Here is a 20,534-nt window from a genome sequence, read left to right as displayed (position 1 = left end):
CTCTAGTTGTGGCGAGCCGGGGCTACTGTTCATTGCGGTGCGTGGACTTCTTGTTGTGGTGGCTTCTCTTGTGGTGGAGCATGGACTCTAGGCATGCGGGCTTAAGTAGTTGTAGCACCCGGGCCCTAGAGAGTGCGGGCGTCAGTAGTTGCGGCGTGTGGGCTCAGTAGTTGTGGTGCCCAGGCTCTAGAGTGCAGGCTCAGTAGTTGCAGCACACTGGCATAGTTGCTTGGCGGCATGTGGGATCTTCCTGGACCAGGGATGGAACCCGTGTCCCCTGCATTGGCGGGCAGATTCTTAACCACTGCGCCACCAGGGAAGTCCCGTTTGTTACTGTTTTAAATATTAAAAACCTCTAACATGTCTAATTGGACATTATATTCAGGTTCTTAAACCTGTTGTGATGAAGCATATCAATTAGTGCCTCCCCTAAATTTCTGCTTTTTTTAGTCCAATCTGTATTGTCTTTTTTAGTTTGGGGGGTTAGGAATGTAATACTAGTTTTATTTTTTAGATTATGTAGTACATTCATGTTCGCACAGAATTTTCAAAGGGTGTATGAGACCTTTTCCTCCTAGCATTGCCCCCCAACTACCTAATTATCTTCTGTATCCTTCTTGATTAATTCGTTTCTTTGTTGTTCAGTGTTTGCATATTTTATACACTTTTTTGTACCTTCTTTTTATAATCTTAACAATTTTAGTGAGTTTTAATTGACATATAGTAAACTGCACATATTTTAAGTATATAGTTTGTTATGTTTTAACGAATGTGTAGACCCGTGAGACCTTTACCGCAGTCAAGATAGTGAGCATGTCCATCACCCCAAGGTATGCCCCTTGTGTTTGCTTCCTTCCACTCTGTGTGTCCCATCCTCCAAAATCTAGGCAACCATTGATCTTTTTTCTGTCAGTATACATTTGTTCACATTTTCCTAGAATTTCATATAAATGGAGTAACTCAGGATGTATTCTTTTTTTTTTTTTTTTTTGGTCTGACTTATTTCATTCAACGTAATTATTTGTTGACTCATGCACATGTCCCTTTTGTTGCTGAGAAGTATTCCATTCTATAGTGAGAAATAATACATATATATATTATATATGTATAATGTATATTATATATGTATAATATATATTATATATATGCATTATATATATTATATGTGTGTATAATATATATATATTATATATAAATGTATAATATATATATGTCTCTGCCCCTGAGTCTTGCTCATGTTTGGTCTTTGACCCAGGTTCCTGACACAGAGCTCCTAAAATCCTTTGGAATTTTCTGGGTGATAGAAGTGTCTTTTGTTCTTATGAGGTGATTCTTAGTGGGCTCCTGGGTGGAGGGCTGGTCACTACAGAGACCAAGCCATGATTAGAACTTTCAGTCACAGCTCCATCCCCTGGAGAGGGGAGAGGAGCTGGAAATTGAGTTAATAATCAAGCATGCCTATCTGATGAAGTCTCCGTAAACATTCCCAAAGTATGGGGTTTTGAGAGCTTGCAGGTTACTGCAAAGCTTACGGTCTTTTGGGTCTGAGCCCTTAACTTGTGGGATTTGCCGCTAACCCCAGGTAGATAGCGTCAGAACCAAATTGAATTGTAGGACACCCAGCTGGTGTCACAGCTTAGTGTGGGAAAACTCCTCACACATTTGGTGGCCAGAAGTGTCAAAATTGTTGTGAGCATGAGAGCAAAGGAAAAGACACTGTGTTTTCCCTATAAGCATAAGGATATACCAGTTTGTTTTTTCATTCACTTGTTGGTGGATATTTGGCTTGTTTCTATTTAGTTTGTGGCTATTATGAATAATGCTGCTATGAAAATTCACGTATAAGTCTTCGTATGGACATAGGTATTCATTTCTCTTGGGTAAATACCCAGATGTGGAATGGCTGGTACTATTGTAGGTGATTGTTGAACTTTAAAAACAAAACAAAACAAAACAAAACAAAACAACAGCAACCTGCCAAACGGTCTTTCCAAAGTGGTTATACTATTTTACATTCTCAGCAGCAGTGTGTGAGAATCCCAGTTTTTGCATGTCCTTGCCAGCGCTTGGTATGGTCAGTCTTATAAATTTTAGCTATTCTAATAGCTATATAGTGGCATCTAGTTGTAGCTTTAACTTTCATTATCCTGATGGCCAGTGATGTTGAACATCTTTTTATGTGCTTATTTGTCATCTGTATATCTTCCTTGGTGGAGTATCTGTGCAAATCTTTGGCCAAGTTCTTGTTAATTTATTTTTATTATTGGGTTTTGAGAATTCTTATCAATCTGAATATAAGCCCTTTGTCAGATATATGATTTAAAAATATTTGAGGTTATTATATATTTGCATGCAGTTGTAATAAATAATACAGAGAGATCTTGTGTACCCCTTACACAGTTTTCCCCAAAGGAACATCTTATACAACTACAGTGTAAGATCACAACCAGGGTGTTGACATTGATATGGTCAATATACAGAACATTCCCATTACCACAAGGATACTTCATGTTGCCTTTTCATTGTCACACTGCCCGTCTTGTCCCCAACCACTAATTTGTTCTTCATTTCTACAATTCTGTCATTTCAAGAATCCTTTTGAGATTGGCTTTTTTCACTCAGCATAATTCTCTAGAGATTCATCCATGTTGTGTGTATCACTGGTTTATTCCTTTTTATTGCTGAGGTATAGTCCATGTTGTGGCTATACCACTATTTGTTTAACAGTTTTCCCATTGAAGGACATCTGATTTGTTTCCAGTTTTTAGCTGTTATAAATAATGCTTATCAACATTTGTGTAGAGTGAACACAAGTGAACATAAGTCTTCATTTCTCTGGTATAAATGTCCAGGTGTGCAACTTCTGGTCATGTGGTATTTGCATGCTTTTTAAGAAACTGCCACACTTTCCCAGGGTGGCTGTACCATTTTACATTACCATCAGCAATCTATGAGTGATCCAGTTTTTCCACATCCTCACCACCGTTTGGTGTTGTCACTATTTTTTATTTGAGCCATTCTGAGATGTGTGTAGTCATATCTCACTATGGTTTTAATTGAATTTCCCTGATAGCTCATGATGTTGAATATCTATTTTCATGTACTGATTGCCATTTATGTATCTTCTTTAGTGAATTTTGTTTTCATCTCTTTTGCCCATGTTTTCATTGGATTATTTGCTTTTTTACTGTTGAATTTTGAGAATTCTTTATATATACTAGACACTAGTCCTTTGTTGGATATGTGGTTTGCAAATATTTTTTTTCCCAGTCTGTAGCTTATCTCTTCATCCTCTTAACAGAGTCTTTCACAAAGCAAAAGATTTTGATTTTTATGGAGTCCAGTGTTTCTGGCTGTTTTGTATTTCTTCTCTGTTCCCTTCTTCTCTTGCTCTCTTCCTTTGTGGTTTGATGACTTTGTTTAGTGGTATGCTAATATTCCTTTCTCTTTATCTTCTATGTAAAAAGTTTTCTATTTTTCATTTTTTCCTAAGTGTGTTTGTAATTGCTTATTGAAGCATTTTTATCATGATTGCTTTACAGTTCTTTGTCAGATGATTCTAACATCTCTGTCATCTCAGTGTTGGCATTTATTGACTGTCTTTTTAAATTCTTTTTGGCATCTTCCTGGTTCTTGGTATAATGAGTGATTTTTATTTGAAACTTGGACAGTTGGGTATTATATTCTGAGGTCCTAGATCATATTTAAACTTTGTTTTTGCTCCTTCAAGGGGTGTGTGTCACCTCATTATTGTCAGGTGGAAGCAGAAGTACAGATTCCCCGCTTGGCCTTTGTTGGAGTGGGTGTGGCCTCTGTGTTTGGCTGCAGTAGAGTGATTATTGTCTAAAAGTTTCTGTCTTACTAGGGTTTGTCTTTTCTCATTCTTTGACTAATGAGAGGATACCTTTGTTGGGAGTTTTTGTCTCTCGCCATTGGCATTTCCAGGTTGCTGCCTTCTTCAGCTCTAAGTCTGGGATATGTGAGGCAATAAGAAAACCCAGGGAAATCTCGTGTCACTCCTTAGGTCCTATGCTCCCTAGCTGATCTGCCTTCTCCTCTTTGCCTTTCAGAGGCTTCTCAGGTTTGTTTCATATGTTACATCCAGAGTTTTTAGCTGTACTTATCAGGAGGAATAGGAAAAAGTACACCAACTTATCTTCCCAGAAGAGTAAATTGCACCTTTTTAAAAAAAGCTGACAATAGATCGATCATAGGGATCATTTTATATTAGTACATAAATTGCATACTTAATCTTTTGCTTAAATTATTGCATTGTATTTCATTTTATAAATGTATCAATTTTTTGAAACCAGTCCCCTACTGATGGGCATTAAGGCTGTTTTCAATCTTTTGCTATTATAAACAATGCTTCAGTGAGTAATGTCATATGTATGTTTCAGTTTGCATGTATCCAGTATAGCTAAAAGATTACTTGTGTTCATTTGATAGAAGAGTCACTTTGTCCTGAAGAAAATTAGAGTATTTCATTTTAGACAGATCTAGTTGTGAAAAAGTCACTCCTTGTATGATATGTGCTTACCTCTACCTTCCTATAACTTCCCTCATTGATTCTAGTTCTAACTGGGGATGAAGTTAGGACAAATCCAGCCCCTCTTCCTTCCTTGTAGCAACCCTCAGATATTCAAAGATGAGTGTCTTTGACACCTACATCTTCTGTTCTCCAGCCTAAATAGTTTGAGTAGTTTTAGCCATTTCTCATACGGCATGCCTTCCAGATATTCTGAATAAGACCTGGTTTGTTAAAGACACCTTCACACTTAGACACCTGGAGGGGAACAGAATACCGCAGTCTGTATGTAGACTAATTATTGCAATAGAACAGGACTTCGGCGGAAAAGATTTTGGGACAGCCCTGTCACAGTTTGAATTATATTCCCAGAGACACGGTAATGCCGTCCTTGCATGGAGTTGGTAGTATTTCTTGACTAAATGAATGCACTTATAAACTAATGAATTAATGATTCTGGTTTAACTTCATGTTGTTAGAGCTATCCAGTTTTCCATTTTCAGATCATTTTGGATACTAATTCTGTCCTTTCGTGTTTTGTCTCTCTCAATATCATGTCACCTGTAGATTTTTCTTGTGTGCCGTCAGTATACTTTTCTGAGTATTTAAATGGGATATATTATACTCATATTTACATTAAAATATTTATAAGATCTTAAAAAAAAGGTAACTTCCTGGAAGTAGACTTGCTGGGTCAAAGGGTATGTGTACTTTACACTTTGATAGATAATGCTAAGTGGCCTTCTGTAGAGATTGTCAGCCTGAATCACCCTGAATGTTGTCTGTATAGGCAGGACTCCTCTCATATGAGACAGTTAGAGCCCAAAAAGTTATTTTGAAGCACTAGATCACAGTGTGCAACCCTGATGTTATCTCTATGGACCTTCCAGGATTTCTTGAACAATTTTTCATATAAAATTGTCTAAAATATAAGGAAACTATTTATTTTGATCAGTAGTCTCACCGTAAGGAGATTTTTGCATTGTTGTTGTGTATAGTATGTTTGGTATTGGGTTTTATAATTCTTCATTCTACCCAAGTAAACTTACATTTTCTTCAGTAGATTTCTCCATGGATATTAAATTCTCATTTGGGTTTGAATTATGCTCTTGTGGCTGATGATGTTAAGCAGTACATCAGTTAAGCAATTTTTCTCAATTTAGTGGGTCATTCAAATTCACAGACATTTCTTGTGGTTTGTTACTGTTCACTGGTTTATTGTTACGATTTCCAACCCAAGTTTCTTCCAGGGATTTTTCTTTTTCTGATTAAATCAATAAGAGTGATGGGCAGGCTGCCAATTTTATCATCTTGAATGCACTCCTGCTGTGTATATATAATGGGTACTTTTGGCTTCATTTCTTTTCTCAACACAGTGTCCATGTTGTTGTGTATATCAGTTGTTTCTTCTTTTTTTATTGCTATGTAATATTCCATTGCATGAACAGATCACAGTTTGTTTATCCATTCTCCTGTAGAATGCATTGTTCCAGCTTTTGGTTATTACAGATAAGGCTGCTATGAACATTTTATACATGCCGTTTGGCGGACATGTCTTGCTATCTCTTTTAATATCTTTTAATCAGGATTGTTTTAATCTCACAAAATTGCCTGCCAGATTTATTCCTTACTTTGTTTACTTTCTCATACTTGCCTTTTCCTGAGATGGTAATCTCTTAAAATTCATTTAAGATAGAAGGCTTTGATTTTGGATCATGAGTATAGTTGTGATAAAGAAAGAAGAATTAGTTGGTATGTAACTCCTGGAGGGCAAGTTAGATATGGCATGTGACCCTTTATCTGCATAGAATTCTGCAGGACTGTCCTGTTCCTCCGAGTTGATATTTGAGCGCCTACCTCCCCCATGACAAAGTCTTTGGCAGAAGATAACCACCATTTCCAGCTCCAGTGCCCTGCATATTCCTAACCCTTGGAGCTCTCCCCTAGCATCACCAGCAGAGTTGTCCCCACCGGCTCCTCCGTTGGGCCTTTTGGTGCTGCCGGGCGGCCTTAGTTAAGACCATTTTCTGCCTTTATTATAATCACCACTAACTGTATAATGTATATAGATTATGGTATACATGTGAATATCTTTTCAAAATGTACTTACATGCAATTAATTACAGTTAATAGTGGGAGTTAGTTTTCTTTAATCAATTTATATGCTGTAATTTGGAAACTTTTGCCAGTGTCTAAGAAGTTTTACCTTTCACAGTAACTCTCACATGTGGTATTTAGAGATATTTGAATGGTAACATCATAAAAATATTGGTAAATAGCCTTTCATTTACTATATCACTTGGTTAAACACATGGTTATTCAGTATTCATATTTTTGAATTAAAATAATATTCCATTTGATCACATTATGAGACAGTTAAGATATAGTTTAATAACGCATTCTTCTCGCCCTCCAACTGTGGAAAAAAGTTACCAAGCATCATTTATATATAATTAATTCAGTATTATTTCCTTTTTCTTAAAAAAAATAGCCTTTTCCTTGTGTTTAAAATGTAAAACTTTCCCTCTTTTTCTCTTTCTGTTCTCAAAAATCCACTGTGGGTGATATTGTTTTTGCCGATACACAGCTTTATCAGGTAGGACTCTTAAGTGTCATGTTGGACTCCACGGATATGTTGAACTTTCCAGGGGAAAACTTTCCAGACTGACTTTTCTACATTTGCTTGATCAGTTTTTGTGAATATCTTATGAAAATCACTGGCCTTTAAGGTTTAAGGTAGTCTTTGTATCAAAAACAAAATTATTGCACCAATTTTTCAAAAAAGTTTTAAGTGTTTTCTTCAGAAATATTGTTGCTATTTATCTCTGGCTTTCTGCATTATTCATTTGTGTATTTCTCTGTGTTTTTTCTCTTATATGTATATGTGTTTGTGTTATTCTTAACATATATATATATATTTTTAAAAACTGATACATACACCTAACCAGACTTTTTCCAATCTGTGTCCCATGAAATATATTAATCTGAGATGCTAAGTAGAGTGGCACAAAAAATATTATCAAATAAGTTATCAAACTTATCAAATAAGTTATCAAACTTATCAAATAAGTTTACTATATCCCTTTTTGAGAGATTCACAATGCATATTAGCATATTAAAGGTTCTGGGGTTATGCAGTAAAGAAGTCTGTTTATCTCATCTTCTAGAGATATTTGAGAGTGGGACACTTCATAACACACAGGGGTGTTCTGGGGATACTGATTTGGGAAATCCTGCAAAAAACTGAGTAAGGTTTTCTTGGTGGTGTTTCAACATATCAAATAAAATTGATTAAAAGTGGTTAAATTTTCAAGAAGTTAAAGCACTTAGCTGAATTGTACTTGGGGTGTATTATCTTGTAGAAATTATGTTTTGAAATACAGCAATGATTTTTTTTTGGTATGATCTTTTTCAGTACTTTTAATGGCCTTGACGAATTTGTAAAACTACTCTGAAAATTCTGTTTTTTTGTTGGAAAGGGATTGTTGTTGTTATTGTCATTATTTGCTCAATTGTTTCTCTTCTATAAAAATTTGCTTTTATCTTTAAAAAACATGTTTACTGTTTCAGATAGCATTACACAGGAAAGGAGGCCTCCCAAACTAGCCTTTATGTCAAGAGGTGTTGGGGACAAAGGTTCATCCAGTCATAATAAACCAAAGGCTACAGGTATGGATTAATAGAATACAGTTCTTAGTTATTTACATGATTTGTGATTTGCCATAGCATTGAAAAAAGGTTAAAACATATTACTCCTTAATGTATATGTAGACTTTCTTCTTGCAAACATTTTTAGTAGTTTACTAAAAAATGTTTATAGATGGTGTTGCTTAAGCCAAGGGTTCGCAACCTTTTCTAAATGATGAAAAGTTTCCTGTGGGGACCTGTGTCTATTTCTGGTCCATATATGCTGGTTTTTGGAATTCCCTACTTGTAACATTTGTACATATAGTTTAGAGTTGCACTGTACAAAATAATCATTTATGGATAGTGTTTATAGGATAAAGTATACTATAGATTATGTGGATTTTGCTAACAGAGGCGACACAAATTAAATTCCAAACCACTAAGCAAAAATTTTTGTCTTTCTTCCAGAGACTCCCTTACAATACATGTGGAGTTTTTAGTTGTTTTTTGGTTAGCTTCCACATATTTCATAGATGTATAGGGTGGTAGTTATACAAGCTAAACAGCTAATTTAAAAAGCTGCAAGAATTTTTAACTCAGATGTAGGTTAAGAAAAGAATATTTTTTCCTCAGTTATCTAGTGAAGAAAACTTTTTCAGCTTATTTAAAAGGAAATTGTACTTTAAGAAATATTTTATGTGACATTGGACCCTGGGAGACGTAGAATTAAATAGAATATATAAGTGATAGATAGCATTTTTTATGTTAATCTATGGCTCTAGATAGGCTAGCACCAATTTGCTACTCTCACTTAAATATGAATAGCCTGAAGATTTTCTTAAGGTATGTGTACTACTTATGTTGTAGCAGATCTTAGTTATAGGTATGAAGTGTAGAGTTATCTGCTTTAAATTGAAAAAGAAATCAGATTATGTTGTAGGTTCTAGAGAACCCACTGCTGTCAACGATAGCATGTCCTCTTAGTAATGAGGCAGGGGAATGTCTTGATGTGTCTGTGGCATAGCTACACTAACACTTTCTTACATTTAATAAATCTAATGTATAAGAAATAATACTGCTTCACTTTTTCAGAGACATGAAGAAATTCAGCAAGGGATTTGTTGACTAACAATTCCAAAATGTTTAAACCTTAAATCTTTTAAACTTAATTTATGCATCTATTTATACACATTTGAAGACTGCCTTCTTTTGAGGGCAACCGTTTTAAAATAATATGTTAAGTTTGTGAACCAAGAGGTTCGTCAAATGAAACTGGGGAATGGTGATTTTGACATTTGGAAATAAGCCATAGTACATGAAATGATTTTTTAAAGCAGTTTGTTTAAAAAAAAAAAAAAAAAGCAGGCTTTTCTTTTAACTTAACTCCTGTTCTCCTCTTATATTGTTTCTTGGGCTGAAGAATCTTTTTGACACTGCAAAAATGGTTACCAAAATTTTAAAAGCTGAAGGCACTAATAAAATATATTGTGTTTGTATACATCTGTTGGTTGTGTAAATAATTGTTAACACCATATACATATTATTTTCTCTTACGGAAGAACTTTCACACCATATTGACTTTATTTTTAAAAGGAACTTTTCTTGTTCCATAGGATCTACCTCAGACCCTGGAAATAGAAACAGATCTGAATTATTTTATACCTTAAATGGGTCTTCTGTTGACTCACAACCACAATCCAAATCAAAAAATTCATGGTATATTGATGAAGGTAATCTATAATTTTAGTGTTCTTTATAATGATTCTCTCCTTTTAACTCACTAGAGAAAAAATGGCTTTTTCACCAATATAGATAGTTTTTGGAAACAGAATGAGTAGACTATTCTTTATTAATATTGCTGAATTAAAATATTATACACAATTTGAACTGCACTGCTGTTAAGGTTAATGTAATATTTAGAAAATGTATTAGCAGCTTGTTCTCTGCACTTCATTGATCTGTTTAAGGTAGAAGATCTCTAGAATCAGTTGAATCATTTAAAGACTTTACTATCTTGATATCCTTTTTTTTGATACCACTTTTAAAAAACTCTACCTTCCCTTGGTTTGGGACATCACTTTCTTCTGGTTTATTCTTTTTTCTTTTGTTCATCTGTTCAACAAGTATATTGAATGCTTACTGTGTGCCAGCAACAGATGAAGAATTGCAGTCTTGATGAGTGTAATGAAGGCGTGTGATGCTGTGAGAGTATATTAAGGGATGCTTTTACTTGAGGGGCTCAGGGATATTTCTAGGAGGAAGTGATATGAGCTTAGATTTACCAGGGGAGTGATAGATAACAAATTGAAATGGGGCAGAAGAACGTTTTAGGCAGAAAGAACAGCATATGTAAAGGCCTTGTGGTAAAATGGAGCTGGTGTTTGCCAAGGACTAAAGAGAGCCAGAGTAGCCAGAACAGAGAGAGAGAACATTTTCTGAGATGAGAATGGAATGGCAAACAAGGCCAGGGCATGTGGAGCCTGGTGTACCCTATTAAAAGGAAATGGCAAGCCACTGAAGGATTTTCAGCAAGGGGTTTGCAGGGTTTGCCTTTTGAAAAGATGATTGTGGCTGCAGGGTGGACAGTGGAGTGAAGCAGGGGCTGTGTGAATGCAAGGACACCGTTGAAGGCTGCTGATGGGCTCAGCCGTAGCTTATAGTAGCTGGGGCTAGACTTGTTGGGGAAGGGATGGGGAGAGGTGGATGGCTATGAGATATCAGAAGTGAATTGACAGGACTCACAGATTGAAAGTGAGAGGTAAGGAAGAAAGAGATGTGAGTGATGACTCCTAGTTTTCTGGCCTGCATACTTAGGTGATGATGGAGGAAGGTGATGGATTAGGTGGTTGTGGAGGAAAGTGATGGATTTGCTTTGAATATGTTGAGTTTGGGGAGCCTTTTAAACTTCCCAGAGTTGATTTATCAAGCGGGCAGTTGCATATGCAGATCTGGAGCTTAAAAGAGATGTTAAGAGCTGGAGAAATAAATTTGTAGGTTGCCTTCACGTATGTGGTGATTAAAATCCTGTGAGTAGTATCACCTACAGAGAAAGTAGGGATGGAGGGTGTGGCTTAAGTCTGAGCCTTGAGGAGCATAATGGCTGGGAGGGGGAGAAGTCTTCAAAGGAGACAGAGAAAAGGTAACCAGAGGATGTGGGCAAAACAAGAGGTTATTGGGTCAAGAAGCCAAGAAGCTAATAGACACCAGTGTCGAATTCTGAGAGGGCAAATAAGATAAAGACCACACAAAAACCCATTGGATTTAGCCAGTGGCAGTCGCTGATGGCCTTGTGAGTTATGTTTTTACGGAGCGAGGAGAAGGAGACATGAGTCCAGTTGCCTAAAATATAAGTTTCGGCTTCATCCTGAACCTCCTCTCTCTCTCATTAGTCCCATCCAGATGTCACCAAGTCCTAGGGATTTCCTCCTCGTTAATATTACTAGAATCCTTCCCCTCTCTTCATTTCTGAAACCACTGCCTTAGTTCAGATTCTTTCCTTTGTTTTTTACTGCCTGGATTAATATAGTGACCTTCTAACTGGTCCAAAAAGACATATGAAGTAATGAAATTTGTATGGAGTAAGCCTGCATCCTTAAATTAGAAAATAGAAGCAATTCACTTGTAAAAGAACATCATATCTGTAGTTGTTTTACTTACACATTTTAAAGGCTATTCTTTATAACATTTGATTCATTTATTCAATTTTTTTTTATTACAAATATTGAGTATTTTCTTGTGTTAGTGGCTATACCAAGTGTTATGGATCCAACCATGGAAAAGACTAACAAAGTTCCTCGTTGTAGGGAGCTTATATTCTAGTTGGTATGATAGACAAATGTATAGACAGACAAGGTAACTGTGACATGTGCAATGAAGGAAATGAACAAGGTGATAGCAGCTGGTGGGAAGCTGGCTCCAGAGGCGGTTTGGAAAAGAGTCTTTGAGGAAATGATATTTATGTTGAGATCTGGATGATGTGAATGAAACTGCCAGAAAAAGAGCTTGAGAAGAACGTTCTAGGCAGAGGAAATAGTAAAGGCAGAGGTCCTGAGGTGAGAAATTATATTTGGGGAACAGGAAGTAGGCCAGAGTGGCTGCAGCAGAGTAAGCAAGGAAAAGAGGTGTATGAAATGAGTTTGGAGGGGTAGGTAGGAGCCGGATCATTTAGGACCTAGTAAGTGTTGGTAAGAAATTTAGTATTTATTGTAAGAGTACTGGAAAGCCATTGACGGTCTTAAACAAGGGAATGATACAAGATCACGTAAGATCTTTAAATTTTAAAAAGATCTCACTAGTTGTGGTATGGTAATTAGATTGGAGAGGGGCGAGAAGAGGGACAGAGAGTCCAGGTAAGAGACTGGTTGCAGGGTGAAAGATGATGGTGGCTTTGACGGGGGAGATGATGGGAGAGGGTAAGAGGGGTGGACAAATTTGAGGTATATTTTGGAGGTAGAAACAACATCTTGCTTTATGGAATTGAGTGTTGGGCTTGGGGGGTTGAGGGTTTGGGAAAGAAAATAATAACTTAAAAAATGTTTAGATTAAATATCATCAGTAAAGAATCTTAAATGGATAAGGTATAAAGTACGGTGAACACCCATGGAGTCACTACTCACTTTACGGCAAAGAACATTATCATTCCCTTTGAAATCCCCTCAGCGCTTCTTCCTGTTGTTGCTCTCTTCACTCTCCTCTGAGCTACCATCATCTTTAACTTAGTGTTTATCACTCTCTTGGTTTTCATTATCGCTTTATGAGTTTGACCATCTAAACAGCATACTGTTAGTTCTGCATGGTTTTGAGCTTTATATACAAGGAATCAGACTGTATGTATATTGTGTAATTTCCTCCCTCAACATTATGTTTCTAGATTCATCCAAGTTGTAGTATGTGATGATGATTTATTTGTCTTCATTGCTGTATAGCATTGCATTCCATTCCATTTCATTTCTGTGGAGTACGGTATTTAAATATACCACAATGTAACTATCCATTCGACCATTGATGGACATTTGAATTGGTTTTATTTTCTTGCTATTATTAACAGCTCTGCTACTAACATTCTTACCCATGCCTAGGGTATGTACCTAGGAGTGGAATTACTAGATGTACATGGGATATGCACAGCTTTCCTTTACTAAATAATGCCAAACTGTTTCCTGGAATAGTTATACCAATTCACACTCCCATCAGCTTTGTGTAAGGGTATCATTGACTCCTCATCCTCACCAATAGTTAATGTTCTAAGACCTTTACCTTTTGAAATGCTGTCTCATGTTGATTTTGACTTTCTTTTATGTATTTACTAGTGAGGGCAAGAATCTTTTTATTGATTTGTTGGTGATTTAGGTTTCTTTTTCTGTGAGCTCCCTTTTCAAGTCTTTTGTCCATTTTTTTTTCTATTTTTTTCTGGTCTTTTAAAAAAATTGATTTATAGACCTTTTTCAAATTCTAATCCTTTGTCAGAAATAAGGATTACAAATATTTTCTCCTTGTTTGTGGCTCATATTTCTACTCTTGCTAGGATGCCTTTTAATGGACAAGTATCTCTTAATTTTAATGTGGTCATATTTGTCAGTCTTTTCCTTTTTGGTTTGTATACTCATGTTTAAGATATTTCTCTCTACCCTAAGGTCATAAATAACATTCTTCTATATTCTCTTCCAAAATTTGTAGTTTTGCCTTTGACATTTTTCTTTAAGACATTTGGAAATTGTTTTTGTGTAGAGTATGACAGAGGAGTCCAATTTAATTTTTTTAAAATGTGGATAGTTGATTATCTCAACACCGTTTATTAAGAAGTTTGTTCTTTCCACACTGATTTGCAGTACCTGCCTGGCAACTGTATTAGTTGTTTTAATTAAACAGCTTTTGGCTTTGGTTCTTTTCATTGGATGTTTGTTTTCTCTTTCATTAATTTCTGTTTTTGTGTTTATTCTTTCCTCTTGACTACTTTTTGGGAGGTTATTCTGTTGTTTTTCTAACTTCCTAAGTTGTATGCTGAGTTTATTAATATTACCTTTCCTTTTTTTCTAAAGTGAACTATTAAGTCTATACATTTCTTTTATAAGTATTACTTTAGTTGTGTTCAAGTGTTTATTTTTTCTTTATTTTAAAAATTTACATTATCATTTCTTCTTTGATTCATTAGTTATTTAGAAGCATCTTTCTTAAATTTTTTGCTCTCTTTTTTGTATTGGTTTTTGTAACTTAATTGTATTTTGGACAAAGAATATAACCTATACAATTCCAATCAATAACATATTTTATTGGTTTGGATAATTGGGTGCCATTTACTGAAGAAGAAAAATTTGGAGGTGGGGATGTGAATCAAGAACACTGTCTTGGAGGTAGTAAGTTTGTGATGCTTACGAGAATCATACTAGAAGAGGTCAGGTGGGCAGTTGGACTTATGTATATATTAATCTTTAGAGATGTAGGACATATTTAATATTCTTGAATAGATTTCTCTAATTAAGAATAATTTCTTATAGTTGCTGAAGACCCTGCAAAATCGCTTACGGAGATCTCTCCAGACTTTGGACACGCTTCACCACCACTGCAACCTCCTTCCATGAACTCACTATCCAGCGAGAACAGATTTCATTCTTTACCATTTAGTCTGACAAAGATGCCCAACACCAATGGAAGTATTAGCCACAGTCCGCTCTCTCTGTCAGTGCAGTCTGTGATGGGAGAGCTAAACAATGCACCCGTGCAGGAGAGTCCACCCTTGGCCGTATCTTCTGGTAACTCGCATGGCCTGGAAGTGGGCTCGCTGGCCGAGGTTAAAGAGAATCCTCCTTTCTACGGGGTGATCCGTTGGATTGGGCAGCCGCCAGGACTCAATGAAGTACTGGCGGGACTGGAACTGGTAATTCAATTTGACCTAAAAACTGCATTTCTTTTCTGTCTGGGGTTTTGTACAGGTCTTTCCCTATTCTTTGCTTTTTGGTGAGATATTTTATTTATCCACAAAGCCATCACTAGAGAAAAATTTTATTACCACGTTGCCTGACATCCTTTGCCACCCATTAAGCATCTGATCCACTTATTCTTAATGTTAGTTGATCTATGTTCAAGGAATGAAAGTAGATTTTTAGGCTAATATGTTTAGGCTCGTTATATTAAACAGAATGCAGTAAGGAAAGCAAACTGTTACCAGTTTTTCTTTTTTTTTTTTTTTTTCTTAGCCTCCCTCCTGCAATCAGTTCTAATATTTCTATCATTGACTTTAAGATGAATCACCATTTTTAGTGACCTTTTGAGATCTTTGGTAGAGGGAAAGATTTTGGAGATTAGAAAGCATATTGTTTGACATTTCATAATCAGAAAGAGAATTTGAGTACATTTAGCTTTTATTTAAATATATTTCTTGTTTTTTTATTTGTTGGTTTACAGGCCATTGAATGCTGTTTTTCTCTTTGGGTTGTTAAAATAAACAGTCCCTTCTGGCCCCCTCTCACCACTAGTTTTAATGCTTTTGGAAATGGTGCAGGGAAGTCAGTTAACCAGGGAAGGTTTAACATGTATTCTGAAGGGAAATACATTGAGGATTTTATGCTGGAATAAGGCATTAATTTCTCAAATCGTCAGCTGTGGGCTGAAACACTGATTAGTCAACCCCTTTTTCCTGATGGAGTTCTCAGTACAGGTGTGACAACGGAATTCTAAGAAAGGGTAAACTTGAAACAAGTCTTATTAGTTCTTTGTATACCATCTTTGCAAGATGGAGAATAATGCATGTCTAAGCATTTTTTTTTTTTTTTCTTTTTCAGGAAGACGAGTGTGCAGGCTGTACAGATGGAACCTTTAGGGGTACTCGGTATTTCACCTGTGCCCTGAAAAAGGCGCTGTTTGTTAAACTGAAGAGCTGCCGGCCGGACTCTAGGTTTGCGTCCCTGCAGCCAGTTTCCAATCAGATCGAACGCTGTAACTCTTTAGGTATTTGTGTGCCTTTCATTTATTTATCAATCTGGAATGACTCTAGTTCTGACCTCATGTCATTTTGCAGTAGTTGGTAGTAAACAGTGTTTCTTTCTTTCCTGCCAGTGTTCATCAAGCTTTTAAATCAGAAAAAAATTATTACTTGGTGTATGAGAAAGTTACAGTTATCCTAAGAGGGGACATTTAAAAAAAGTACTAGCCAGGAAACCATGCTTGAGACTTAAAAGTTGAGAAATAGTGGGATTTATTTTCCCCTTCCTGTTGATTACAGACATTTAATTTTCAACAACCCAGGAGGTAGAGATTGAAATGTGGCCTTCTTTATGGCACTGATTTTCCTCTCTCTGTATTGTTCAAGTACATCAATAAGCATATCTTATCAAGAATGACTTCCTTCTCAGTGTATTGTCTAGTACGTCAATGAGCATATCTTATCAAGAAGTCAGCATTATTTTAAGAAGTAGTTTGAATTGCTTGATGAAGGACAGATCTCCTCATCACTTACAGTAGGTGGCAGTTTCCTGATACTATCCCTTTCCAGTTTTGGATAATCGTGGTGAAGCATCTTGAGGGTTAAACAGGTATAAATAGGAAAGCCATCTTTATGAAAAACAATTTTTCTTACAGTTGAAGTAGTGCTTTGGAATTTTTTGTTTTCCAACTTGGAAATGGAACATCTTCAGACAAATAAAATATTTGGGGAACAAAATATTTTACTTGGCAGATGCTTTTTTACGTTACTTGATACTCTAAAGTGTTCTTTAAATTGTGGAGGAAATAAGGTTGAAAACGAACGTTAGCATTTTTTATAAGCCAAGCTGAATAACAATTAACCAAAACCTACCTTTAACTTAGTTTTAAGTTGGGTAATAAATTGTGCATCAAAATACAAAAAGATATTTTTAAGTGAAGAAATATGTATGGGAATACATAAGTATAATAGTTTAAAAGAATTATTTTCATTTTTATCTTTGCAGCATTTGGAGGCTACTTAAGTGAAGTAGTAGAAGAAAATACTCCACCAAAAATGGAAAAAGAAGGTTTAGAGATAATGATTGGAAAGAAGAAAGGTATCCAGGGTCATTACAATTCTTGTTACTTAGACTCAACCTTATTCTGGTAAGTTTAAAATTAATGCAGTAGGAATATAGTGCCATGGGGGCAGGTGTGTGTGTTTCTGTGTGTGTGTGTCGGAGAGAGAGAGAGAGAGAGAGAGAGAGAAATAAACTGCTAATTGCCTCTGAGTGGAGAAACTGGGGGCTGGGGTTCAGGAGAGAAAGGGAGATTTGCATTTCACTATATACTCCTTGGAAGCTACTGAATGTTGCCTCATGTGCCTGTATCCAAAAAATTAATATAAAAAGTAATGCAGTGAAAGATGGATAAGAGGTGAATGATAGTGTTACAGGTGGTACAGATATTCTGAGGGTATGTGGGAAATCATAGGACTGAAGAGAATAAGTACAGGATCTTTGTGCACAAATCAAATAACTTGTCATAAGCCATTGACTGGCTTGTGTGTTTGTTTTACTAGGCAGAGGCAATCATAAAACTACTTTATTTTAAAGAAGTATTTTCAGCAGAAGCACAGTTGCCCTCGTATAAGTAGTTTGTTCCAAAGTAGAACGATTTAACATGGCAAGAATTTTTACACTCTGAAGCTTGAACCAAGAACATTGCCAGTTAAACTGAGCATAACCTGCCAGCTCTGTACAGCCATGTTGTAAGAATTAGGAAGTTAATGGGATGTTAAAATTTTAAAGACAGGGAGAAGAATAAAAGTGGTGGGCCGTTTTTTGGGCAGAATACTTTGTCTCTCAGAGGTGTTGACAAAAGCAAGAATTGATGTAATATTCTTCAGATTTTCTGATAAAAATCTGTTTAGCCAAATTTTCTTTTTCTTTGATATCAGCAAGTCACTGCTGTTAGTCACTCGCAAGTGATTTTGACATTTAAAGGAATTCAGACCTCTGCAAAGGGCTGTGGAGAGAGAGAAGTATATCTAGAGTGGGTTACATATTGGCTATGTGTTTGCCTTGGGGAATTAGTTTCCAAACTTTCTCCTCTGTTGTAGTTTGACTCAGGTTTGTAGGCCTTCTTTCAGCTTTTGCAAAGAAGTTTTCCAGTGTACTGAAGGCGTATTTTAAATCCTTTAACACTGTCAATCTGTAGTTTGCCTTCTTGATATTAGTATTCTCCTTAAGGATCTCTAGGCCCTGATGATTGAACCATGGGAACCTTGACAGGGGTCTTGGTTACCTGTATTAATAAAAAACACTAATTTGTATGTTATTTGTTCTCCAGAGTTTGTGATTTTTCTCTTCATATTCTTTTTAGTATGTGTTTCTCAAAAATTAGTACATTTACAGCATGAGGAAAAATACTCTTTTTATTTTGCAGCTTGTTTGCTTTTAGTTCCGTTCTGGACACTGTGTTACTTAGACCCAAAGAAAAGAATGATGTAGAATATTATAGTGAAACTCAAGAGCTGCTGAGGACAGAAATCGTTAATCCTCTGAGAATGTAAGTAGAAGATAGTTATTTTTGCCTTTAGGTGGTATCCTAGGTGCTGTTTTTTGGTACAGTAATTAATTTATTCCCTGCTTTCCTTTAATGAGAAATGGGAGAGAATTAGTTCTCTTGATGATGTATTAACATCTTTTTTAACTTTTAGTCCTTGTATTATCTTTTTTTTTAAAGAAGATTTCTGTTCAGTCTTTGTTGCTACTTTTATTTATTTTTTTTAATTTTTATTTTGTTTATTTATTTAATTATTTTTTGGCTGTATTGGGTCTTCATTGCTGCACACGGGCTTTCTCTAGTTGTGGTGAGCAGGGACTACTCTTTGTTGCGGTGCACGAGCTTCTCATTGCGGTGGCTTCTCGTTGCGGAGCACAGGCTCTAGGTGCACGGGCTTCAGTAGTTGCAGGGTGTGGGCTCAGCAGTTGCAGCGCACGGGCTCTAGGGTGCATGGGCTTCAGTAGTTTAAGTGCGCGGGCTCAGTAGTTATGGCTCGCCGGCTCTAGAGCACAGGCTCAGTAGTTGTGGCACACAGGCTTAGTTGCTCCGTGGCGTGTGGGATGTTCCCAGACCAGGGATCGAACCTGTGTCTCCTGCATTGGCAGGCGGATTCTTGACCACTGCGCCACCAGGGAAGTCCCGTTGTACTGTCTTTACTTCTTTAACATTTTAAATCTGGCCAAGGTGTAGTACATAGTGTAAGCCATGAAATGATTAAACCATTTTGGTAGAGTGTACTATAATTCAGCAATTACAGTAGGTTTATAAAAGCTGATATAAGGTATTTGGGATTCTAATCTTCTCCAATACTACCCCTAATATAATCATGCTTATTAGTTTAATCGGTATGATCTGGCTTCTTAAACTTAATTTTATCTGAATGAATAGCAGCAAGGGAAATTTTTATTTATAGAGTAGCAAGTATTTAATAGTTTTATGTTAGAAATAGATGAGATGTATTTTATTAACACATTTCTCGGTTAAAGGAAGATATTTAGGCCTCCCTCCACCTCTCTTAAAAAGGTGATGTTTTTGGTTATCTCCTAGTTTAAGAATTATAAGTATGTCTTTCTTTGGCCACAGGAAACAATTTGTAATGGTATAAGTACAAGACATCTAGTAAGGACTTTTGTTAAGTGGTAGGAGGAATGTGTGATAATATCACAGTATAAAATTTAAACTATGAAGAGTCAGGACCATAGATCACAAAACGAATCTGTTCTTTTAGGAATATAGGGAGCAAACTATGTAATTTAAAGTCCATATTAGGATAAATTTAAATTTTGTGACATACTTTTATTATTTAACAATTAAAATAAAAAATAGTTTGATACAAGATTTTGACCCCAAAATGCAGGACACTGAAATATAATGAGCATTCAGAGTGACCTACTATATAACATGACTAGGAAAGTATATTATAGGTGAATAGATTTCCCACTTGTATCTTTTGTTTTCTTTGAATTCTGTAATGATGAAAATAACTGTAGTTTTTACCCCCTTAAGATAATTATGAATCTTGAGTTTTACATCAATTCTTTTGTATTATATTTGTATAAATGCAAAATTTAAACATACTGTCTATGTTCCCCCCAAGTGATTGATACTAGAACAAGACAGATTAAATCCAAAACTCTAAGGCATGTTACCACTTCCTTCTTTCCTTCCAAAACACCATAAGTCCATTGATAAGCGTTCTTTGAATACTGTTGTCCAACCAGTTAAGAATCATGGTTCATCAGACTTTGTCACCCTGTCCACAACAAGAAACTAGTCAGATGCCCTGTTTTGATCAAGATTCCCTGTGTCTGCAGCAGTCATATCTAGATTATAGCTGACTGGTTTTACTTGGTACTGAAACACGTGCTCTCTCCATTTCAAGCTTCTTGCAGGCAGAGACCCTGTTTTTTCA

The 20,534-nt window shown here is 36.0% G+C and overlaps 1 protein-coding gene across 5 annotated transcripts in view; it reads left to right on the top strand.

Moving 5' to 3' along the window:
* CYLD (CYLD lysine 63 deubiquitinase) overlaps nucleotides 1-20,534 on the top strand; it is a 58,709-nt gene that overhangs the window by 23,911 nt on the left and 14,264 nt on the right. For all 5 annotated transcript variants that reach the window (XM_068527713.1, XM_068527710.1, XM_068527712.1 and 2 more), the window contains 6 exons: nucleotides 8,099-8,197; nucleotides 9,769-9,885; nucleotides 14,650-15,029; nucleotides 15,934-16,099; nucleotides 17,080-17,221; nucleotides 18,503-18,625. In XM_068527713.1, the coding sequence (XP_068383814.1) occupies nucleotides 8,099-8,197; nucleotides 9,769-9,885; nucleotides 14,650-15,029; nucleotides 15,934-16,099; nucleotides 17,080-17,221; nucleotides 18,503-18,625 (1,027 nt within the window). The remainder of the gene's footprint in view (nucleotides 1-8,098; nucleotides 8,198-9,768; nucleotides 9,886-14,649; nucleotides 15,030-15,933; nucleotides 16,100-17,079; nucleotides 17,222-18,502; nucleotides 18,626-20,534) is intronic.

Source organism: Eschrichtius robustus, chromosome 19 (genome assembly GCF_028021215.1).
Source record: "Eschrichtius robustus isolate mEscRob2 chromosome 19, mEscRob2.pri, whole genome shotgun sequence".
Taxonomy (NCBI): domain Eukaryota; kingdom Metazoa; phylum Chordata; class Mammalia; order Artiodactyla; family Eschrichtiidae; genus Eschrichtius; species Eschrichtius robustus.
This window is presented reverse-complemented; position numbering and strand designations above follow the sequence as displayed.